We start from the raw sequence: 9663 nt of genomic DNA, 5'->3' as shown, positions 1-9663 counted from the left end.
AGTAGCAGGTAAGCTTGATGCACTGCAGATGAAAGGCGGGTCTGGTGCACAGTCTCACCCCATGCTGTTATAGACCTCGCTCTGCAGGCTTTTAATTTGACTGAAGACCTGCACTGCACTGTTTTACCCAGCAAGAGGAAAACGCTGTCCTCACTTTGAACAGCAACATGATTTGCATTCCCCAGCAGCATTTTGCTACTGTTGTATGACTGGTCTTGGACACTCAAAACCTTCCCCATGTGGAAGAAAAAAACTTTGTAAAGTAATTGCTAAATGTTGCCTGTAGCCTACACTTAGCAGCTGAACCCTGAAATGCATTTCGGAGGTCTGTTTACTTTTCGAAGCATTGACAGTGGCCGTGCAGTGATTTTTAGAGTGTGTTTGTGTGGGCTGTGCAGACCCCCCCTGTTGGGGCCCTATGCTCACTACCCCCAGCACCAGCAGCAGCAGCAGCAGGAGCAGCAACAGAGCGAGTCAGTGAGGAGGGAGGGGCCACAGGGCTGGGGTTGGGGCTGGGGAGGGGCCAGCCGTGGGCGAGTGACAGGCAGAGCAGAGGAGGGGGCGGGTTCTACCTCGTGAGAGCTGCTGCAGTGTGTGCTGGTGCTATCAGTGTGCCAGAGACCTGCAGTGGGTGAGGGACAGCTGTGGCCTTGGCTACTGCAGAGAACTGGCAGAAAATGACCCAACTGAGGAGAACTACTCTACCGAGAAGGACACACTTCAGACACAATGGTGAGTGAGGAGCGAGCCGGAGCCTGGTGGAAATCTGGGAAAGTGGTCTGTTTAGGGTGGTGTGTGGTGTGTGTGTGTGTGTGTGTGTGTGTGTGTGTGTGTGTGTGTGTGCGTGTGTGTGAGGGTGTGTGAGGGTGTGTGAGGGAGAGAGAGTGTGTGTGGCATTAGGTGCTAATGGTTTTACCTTACCGGTACACGGGGGAAGGGCGATATATGGGGGAGGGGGGTGCTTCTTTCTGAGTTGCTTTAGTTAACAATCTGTTGTGAAACCAACTGAGCAGGGAGGTGTGGAGACTAAAGTGCTGTACAACAGTATAAAGCATAAAGTAAAAAGTTAGATTAAGAGTAAGAGTTGTAGGTGTTTGTCCTGTGCTCTCAATGTCTGATTTTAGTGAATTATGTCTGTATGTTTTGATGTGTGTGTAGGATGTGTTTGTGTTTAGGTGTGTATGTGTCTGTGTGTGTTTATAGTGTATCTGCAGAATCTTGATTGGGTGTCCTTGAGGCAGGTAAAACCCTGACTCAGGCAAGCTGTTCAGTGATTTCATTGCTTGTGCCCTAGAGAACTGTGTGTATACTGTATGTTAGGATATTTTACTGGAAGACACAAATGCGTGTGGGGGTATGTGTCTGTGTGTGTGTTTTATCTGATTCCTGTCCTCACCAATGTCCAAGCACGTAGACTAAAAGGTCAGCTGTGCATAGGTGTTAGGTATTGAAATTCCCTCATTGAACAAGTGACTGAGTGGTTGAGATCCAGGAGAGAAGGAAGGAAGGAAAGAGAGTCATGGAGGAATCAGATGGGCTTCTCTTTCTCCCCAGAGAGATAGCGATTGCTCCCTTGAGCAAGAGAAAGGCAGAGAGGATATTAAACTCCGCACAAGAAAGAGAGAAACACAAGCACGCTTATCACCGGGGAACTTGCTCCCTCACTCTCTGCACAGCCGGGCAAGAAAATACTGACATGTGTGGATTCAATTTAGACATCCTCTGTGTTTAGGTTAGCAGAACCAGAGCAGGAGCTCAACCTGGTCCTGGAAGGAAAGGAGGAGAGAGAGAGAAAAAAGGAGTGATGTTTACTCCTGGTATTTTAAATGTCTTCAAAATTGTGCATTAACAAGTGCATTCATTAAGTCTCCTGCGGAGGGGGAGTGATGGAGAAGCCCTGTTTCTGCTGAAGGGCCTCAGGAAGCCCCTGAGCTCCGGCCCACTGATCCACGTCTACTTATACAGTGAGCGGATCTGAGGAAGGTAACTGAAAACAAATGCTGCAGAACAGCCCCAGAAGGGTCTCAGTTTCACCTCGTTACAGTCCTGCTACTCATGACATAAGCATCTTTAAGTAGTTGCCTTTTGTTCACAGCAGTTTTTTTCTTCTTCTCTCTTTTCTTCCTTTTCTTCCTACTCTGCTTTTTGGAGAAGGTAGATTGGCTTCGGACCTATGGTGGATTCTAGTCTTGCTACCCCAGAGGACTATCCTATTTTGCAAAAGGTCGCGGGGTTATCTGGTAGTCCTTTGCTTGATTTGTTGTTCTTCCTGCGGGGCAGCCCTGGCAGTGTTTGATGCCTGTGTTTACTCATTGGGCAAAGGGATAAGAGCTTTCAGCTCATCTGGCTCTCCTCTGAAAGGGCCCGGCGATCTTCCCACAGGTCAGTCGGGGAACGTTACATTTTAACTTTTCAAAGGATGGACCACTTGTTTCGCCGAAGCTTTTCAAGAGCGCTGAGTGCATTAGTTGTACGTATCGCCCATTCCCTCAAGCTGTGATCAGACCATGAAGGACCCCATTAGTAACCTTGCTCTAACATCAAAAGATACTCTATCATGCGGGCTGATGACTGACTATCCAAATGTAATGGCAAACATCCTGTCCTAATTGTGTGTATATGTACCTGTGTGTGTGTGTGTGTGTGTGTGTGTGTGTGTGTGTGTGTGATGACTGCAGTGCTGTTTCCACTCTCAGCAACATTAGCACATCTCAGTGCTGGAGCAGCACTGGTCTAGCAGCACACTGCTGTTTATTTAGCTGATGTAGAGGAATGCGCCTCATGCCAGCAGCCAGATCAGACCTGTGAAAAAATGTTTGTGTATAAAACCGTGATTGCCATTAAACACGGAGCTCAAGCTGCTCTGTGGCCCGGAGCTTTCGTGCCTTGTAAACAACGCTGTCATCTCAGTGTTTCTGTCCAGAAAGACTGATGTTACCTGTGTCATGCCATGAATGCGAAAAGTTTTCCAGCTCGACATAGAGTCAAATCACGCTTCTCGTTCCTGGCATTGCTTAGTGATGTATTGCGAAGGTGTTCAGCAGACAAAATGTGAATGACCAGCTGCATGCAGCGGGCCAATTTAGCCATGCCCTCTCTGCAGCCATGCCTTACCCTCTGACCCCAGGGGGCCATGCTACCATCTGCAGCAGGAATGCTGAGCTGCCCAATCTGCACTCTCTGACGTAACGGTTGCTCTTATACGGCCCCATAAAGATAAGAGGCAGGTGAGCTCTGAGCACATATCATTTTTTTTTTACAGATGGAAATGGCATGAAACACTTGGGAGTGGGAGTGGTGGTATGAGAGAAGCTGTGAATGGAAACGTGTCACTTCAACTTTTTTCCGAGATGTGTAGAGATCATGTGAGCATTCTGAGCCCCCTGCATCTGTCGGTCTTCAACTATCATGCAGAGCAAAGTCAAGACATGTGGTCTGAAAGAGATGAAGGGAAGGCCAAAGGGGGAAAGGGAGTTCCCCAAAATCAGCCGTGACGTTGTCGGGGACAGTGATCGATCACCTGAGCTTCTGTGCAGGGTAGGCATGAAGATACAGTATGAGACTTAGGAGTGGAGATCACATTGAGTATTCCCCGTTTTTACTGACACGCACTCTCCCAAAACAGTAGCACAGATGCTAATGCGCTGTGTATGCAGTGATACAGTCACACGACAGGCGGTGTCTATGAGGTTAAAGAGATGAGCTTCAGCTTTAATTTGAGGGGGTTAAAATGATGGTGCCTGAACAGCGTGGCCTTTTAATGCATCTAAGAAATATGTCTTGTGTGCAGTGGATTGTTTGTTGTCCCTGTTGTATAAAGGAGATGTATTCTTCTTCTTTATTCGTGCCATATTTAGCAGCGCTAGCTTGCTAACAGGATAACACACTAACTCACTAACCCACTTTTGCCCTGTTAGTCCTTCGTGTTACCCTTGCTATAAAAGTGCATTTCCTGGTATTATAAACAGCAGGTAGGACTGAATACAGCTTCTCATGAATAAACACAATCCTACCGGATAGGCTTGTGAGCTCCAGGAAATGGAATTCTCCATTTGTTCCGTGGATGGCTTTAGAACATTTGCCATTTGGGACAGAGGGCAGAGACTGTGATGGAGCTAATATAGACAAAACGAAAAAAGGTCACGAACTTAAAAGGTTGTTACCAATATGTGACAGATATATAGCGTAATCTCAGTTGTTTACTTCTTTTCTGCACCATGTACATACATGTACATTACATGTGGCTTTTCTCTCTTCGTCTTTGCAGTTTCAGTGTTGGGTGGCAGAAAAGTGAGCCCGTCTATATCTGTATGCTTATGTGTCAACAGTTCATTTTCAATGGACTTCCTGAAACAGAGATAGTCGATAGTCACACCCTTGCGTGGCTGTGAAGTCTACTGTTTCAGACTATTCCCTGTAGGTACATTACTCTCTCTGGCATTTTTAGAGGTGAAAGGGTCATGTCTGTTGTCTGGAAGATAACAATGTGCTGAGAACTCTCTCCAGAAAGACTACAGATAACAGGTAGGGAAAGTTAATCGAAAGTTAAAAGTAAATATTTTTTTAATACCTTACTTGCTGTGCCCCATGTGAATGACACTGAACTTAGTGTATGCTATCTGATATTGCCAGAAAGCTTACATCTCTGGTGACAGGTTTCACATATTTTCCCCACAGATAGCAGGAAAAGTAGGGTGTTAATCTAATGTGCAGGATATTGCCAAGTCCTGTGTGGTTGCTCATCTCAAAAACAACAGGGAGCTCTCTGGTAACCACCGCAGCCTGGTCGCGTGGCTAGCTCTGGAAATCTCCAGCTGTGAGAGGTGATGAAGCCTATCACCAGCGAGCTAGGACTATGACGATGTTTAGAAACAGGCAGGCCAAAGCCCATGCCGGACCCCCCACATGTAGGCGGTCTCCTCCTTTGTGACCTTATTTTGTCATATCCTGCTGAGTTCAACTCCAATAAAGCCCAGACACAGTGGAGTTTTCATTTCTTGGAGACACTGTTTTCAATAGGGCAGACATGGAGCCAATCCATCACTGGAAGAGGGCTAAATGTCAGAACTTTTTGAACAGCGCCAACCCGCTTATGTGAAGGCTTTGATCTACCGGGGGGCATTAAGGTTATGCACTTGTGTTGGATTTAAGAGAAAGGTTTGAGATTGGAGTCTTAGACGGCTTTGGTACATACGTCTATCGGCCTCAATTCTGTTGAATGGTTTGGATTATGATTAGCATATCATTTTCAGGGAACACTCAGTGCTAGAGGGCCCTTCAATCCTCATCCCTGTGGTTTAATGAGACTCTCATTAAGTGTCATCTACTTGCTTAAACCGAGCAACATGGCATCCTTTTGTGGGAGGTAGGCCTCCAACATCTTGGTGGATGACTCGTAACAGTTAATTATTCCACTTCCCTGTGCCTTGTTCTCGTGTGAAAAGACTTTACTGAGAAACATTCTGCTAAAGGCCATATGATCTCTGTGGTTGCGGTGTGCCCTGTTTTCTTGATGAAAGCCTTAATTATTTTATCTGAGATCTTCATTGTTAGAACTTGTAGTCATATGCTGTTTAAAAAAAACTTGTTTTGTGCTGTTTGTCTCTCTCTACAGCCTCAGAGTCTGTAAAGAGAGACTCTGAGGCTGCCTCAGAGAGGCACATAATGGCTCCCTTCGATGCCCCAATCCATGTCTTACCGAAGGTCAAACTGGCCCGGGGGCAAGCTTGGCGGTGGCCTTCGTGAGAAAAGCCTCCTGCTTTTGTCTCTGCAGAGTCAGGCGGGTGTGCGCAGGCAGTCAGCGGTGAGAGGCTGCGGAGGAGGGCTTTATCATCAGCTCCAGCATGAAGGAGCCAACCCAGCAGCAGGAAGCCCTCTTAATGGCTGCCCCTGCTCTGGGGGTGTTTGGGGAATTAAACATGTGAAATGCCACTGGACTGAGAGGAACAAAGACAAATGAGGGTTTGTTCAGATGAAAATCACCAATTGTTAGGACTTTCCCCAGAATGGGCAACTTGTGGTGTCTTCAAAATAATATTACATCTGCGGAGGGAGTTGTTGAGAGGACCTCAGGGCTGACTCTCATCAGCCCCTATCTGGTGTTTGGTATCAGAGAACCAAAACAAACCACGAGGAGGTGAGCAGTTCCCTCGTGAATTCCTTCTCTGGGTTTTGATTTGATTGCGCTGACAGTTTGAAGTGTTCTTTCATGCCCAATTCTTCTCAACCTGATTCACTCATGGAATTTTTCAGACGTGTTTCACAACTTTGGCTCTGCTACAGTTATTGCCACATTAGAAGCTAGTCATACATCCAAATTGGATGATACGGTATTAAGTTGTGGCCGTGCAGTGATTATAAGATCACTGTATATTATAATTGGGATTAAAAAAAAAGAAAACCTTTTCTGATTTCATGCAGTCATGCATGCTTCAGTGAAAACAGTTCATCTCCACAGTTCTTTGTCTCTTCCTGCTCTTTTGACTACAAGAATGACAACAACCTTTGTCAAAACAGTGGCGGGCTGTATGTGGGCGCGATGTTCAGGTGCATTTGTGATGAATGTCAACTGGAAAATTAGAAGTTAGCTGCTGTCATTACATGTACTGAACCTTTCCCCTAAATATATATTGTTTTAATTATCTCTCTGGGAATTATATTTTTTGGAAAATTCTATATCGAGACATAATTTGTCAAGTAAGCCTTTTGGACTTGATAAAATATTTCCTGAATAAGTTGTTTTTTTTACCCCCCCCCCCCCCCCCCCCACGCTATATTTAAGGGAAAGAGTGATTTTCCAGGTGGGATTGACCTCGCTAGCAGGAAGGGCAACAGCCAGTGTGTTGGCGGAAACGTGGCAGCTGTTTGATTTAAAGGCACAGATCCTGCGAGGTGTGAGAGGGTCAGCATCTGCCTCACCCCAGAGGAAGCGTGTCAGATGCAAGATGGACACCCGTCCAGGGCCTTTTCCTCATATTGGGTCGGCAACAAGCTTGTGTTGATTAATGTTTGGTTTTGAAGGCCTTTTGCTGCTCATGTGTTATTTTGCCAACTGTCCCAGAAACCTCCTGCTGCCCCTCCCCACCCCCACCCTCTCCCAAACGAACAGCAGAGACAGAATTTCCAACCCGCTGTCCTCTGTGGCACACTCTACCCTTTGTACAATGGCGAGTCACTATTGTTCCCGAAAAACAACTGGCAATATTCTATCTCTTTCATCTCCCTCTCCTCAACTCCCCCTTGGCTTCTTTCTTTCTCTTGCTCTCTGCCTGATGGACAGCTGGCTGGTTCTGTCTTGTGTTGGGGTTAAAGGGCATGTCTCCAGTGGTCTACCCCCAAAGCAGCTTGTTGAGGTGGGTAACTGTGGGGTGTGTTTTTTTGTGTGCGCATGTGTGTCTCTTGTTACCTCCCAACTGTTGGCGATCAACATTTTTTTTGCCATAGGCAAGTTGCTGTAATAGCCTTGTAAACATGTAAAAGGTCTGATTGATGTTAAGACCATGTCAGTTGTAGGACTCGACCGCCAGTCTATACGGAACAGAGGGATCATGCAACAAAGTAGGTCTTGTTGAATTATGGTTTGTCTCTGGATCTAACAGATTGGCGTTTGTGATGTGGAGATTCCTTCGTCTTGAGCCAAACAATGCCATAGTATTTAGTTGTTCCCCCACACTCTTTGTTTGCTGTGCTTTCAAGTGCTTTTGAGGTTTAGTAGTAGTCCCACATCCCTCTTTCATACACCCATCCTCCCGCCCACACACACCAACACACACACACACACACACACACCATTTTGAATAAACCTGTTTACAGGAGGAGTTCCCTGAGGGATAGGCTGCTATTGATTATTCATTGAACTGAGTGTAACCTGGAGAGGGGGGATTGGTTAAGTAATCTAATAGTGTTTTGGCTGTGGCACAGGCTGCCTGGTGAAGCAGCTTGTGCTTAGTTAGGCATCTCTCCCATGCATTAGCTCACCCAGTGTTATCAATGCAGAGAGGCTGTCTGTCACACACACTTAAAAGCTGACCCCAAAAAAAGCTCTCATTTGCCAAGGTTCTGTGAAAAGAACCCGGGTTTCTTAACTCGCATACAGACACACGCATATTCTCTAAATGCATTTCAAGGTTCTGTGAGCCAGACAGAGTTTGAGAGAGAGGGGAAAGATAGTTTGTTTTTGAGGTCTGAGAGAGACACACCAGACACTCCCTCTTCGCATAGGCTCATTTGCCGACGTGTTTACCCTGTAGGCATGGATACAGAAGTACAGGATAATGCCCGCGATGGACACTGCCCAGATTTTTCTAAACCGTCTTGCAGAAATGCATGACAAAGAGATTGGGTCTGTGTGGTTATAACAGCTCGGGAGAATATTAAGCAGTCTGACTCAGATTCCGTCCAAATCCCACTTTTTCCCTTCCAAATGTCTCTCCGCAAAGCCTGCATACTAGTGTGCTGTATTGGTCTGATGGGGTTTCAAAATGAGGTCCAAACTCATGTGAAGGTGTCCACAGTAGAGGAAATTGTGTCAGTACCTCTGAAAATGTAATGGAGGAATGTTGTATATTTGACTTTGGTTGCTGAGTATGTTTGCCTTCACACATTTGAGCAGGGGAGAGTGCATATTGATCCCCTTTCCTTCCTGTGCAATTATCTAAAATGCCCAAGTCTGACCACACAGGGGCTCTGATCATAAAACCTCAAAAGGTGGGGGGGGTAGATGGGCGGATTGGGGTTTGTCCCCTCAAAAACATACACCGATGTGATCCCTTTAACGAACTACACGTTGATTGTGCATGGTGACCAGTGAGTGAGAGTGATGTCAAGGGGAGGACAGGTTTGACTGCTGGTCCCATCATGGAGAGACACCAGGCACGGTCTGGCCCTGCCAGAGACAGAGAGAGAGAGAAGGGTTTGAATTAAGACCTAATGATCAGATGCATTATTCCGAATATCTCAGTGCCCTGGGTGGGCTTAGAGAGCTAAGCTCCCTCCGACAGGGGCCCTGGCGTGATGGACGCTTATTTGGCACTTCACTCGACATAGCAGGGGAGAGGGAGCAGGGGAGAGGGAGCAGGGCCGGGTTGCATGAAGGAATCCTCTCTGATTTCCAGACTTTGTTTTACCCCTCTGGAGCAGAGAAACTGGAATCTCATTTAGCTTAGATCTGCTCTGTCCAGTCCTTTTCCTCTCTCAGTTGAAAGACCTACAGTAAACGGTGTGTTACGTAGATCAGGACATAAATTAACATTTATTTAAAAAACAAAACACAAAAAAAACTAAACAAAATGTAGTTAATGGATGCAGACGGACACATTTTTTCCCCTCAGTGGCCCCAAATGCCCACTTTTGCTGAAAAGTCTGATAGGGATCAAGATAGGAACCGGATGAGCCAAATGAGTGTGTGTTACTGATGGGTGTAGATGTGCATCAGTGTTCTGCATGGGAACAGTAGATAGCGAGGAGGGGTCAGCACTGCATTAGTCTAATTAAATTGTGCTGAAAGCTTCAACTTCCAAAGCAAGCCCAGTCTTAGATCTGGGGAGACAGAGATTGTCTCTCTCTCTCTCTCTCCCTCTCTGTCTTTCTCCTTATAGACGGACTCTAGTTTGCCTGAACCCGGGTTCATTTTTCACACCTATTTCACACCTACCCACTTTTTAC

General features: G+C 46.3%; 1 protein-coding gene across 4 annotated transcripts in view; it reads left to right on the top strand.

The window, feature by feature from the left end:
* The first annotated feature begins 574 nt into the window (after positions 1-574).
* The window catches only part of plekhg4 (pleckstrin homology domain containing, family G (with RhoGef domain) member 4), a 59487-nt gene continuing 50398 nt past the window's right edge, over positions 575-9663 (top strand). For all 4 annotated transcript variants that reach the window (XM_031569214.1, XM_031569213.1, XM_031569212.1 and 1 more), the window contains exon 1: positions 575-732. In XM_031569214.1, the coding sequence (XP_031425074.1) occupies positions 730-732 (3 nt within the window). In that variant the 5' untranslated portion in view covers positions 575-729. The remainder of the gene's footprint in view (positions 733-9663) is intronic.

Source organism: Clupea harengus, chromosome 6 (genome assembly GCF_900700415.2).
Source record: "Clupea harengus chromosome 6, Ch_v2.0.2, whole genome shotgun sequence".
Lineage (NCBI taxonomy): Eukaryota > Metazoa > Chordata > Actinopteri > Clupeiformes > Clupeidae > Clupea > Clupea harengus.
This window is presented reverse-complemented; position numbering and strand designations above follow the sequence as displayed.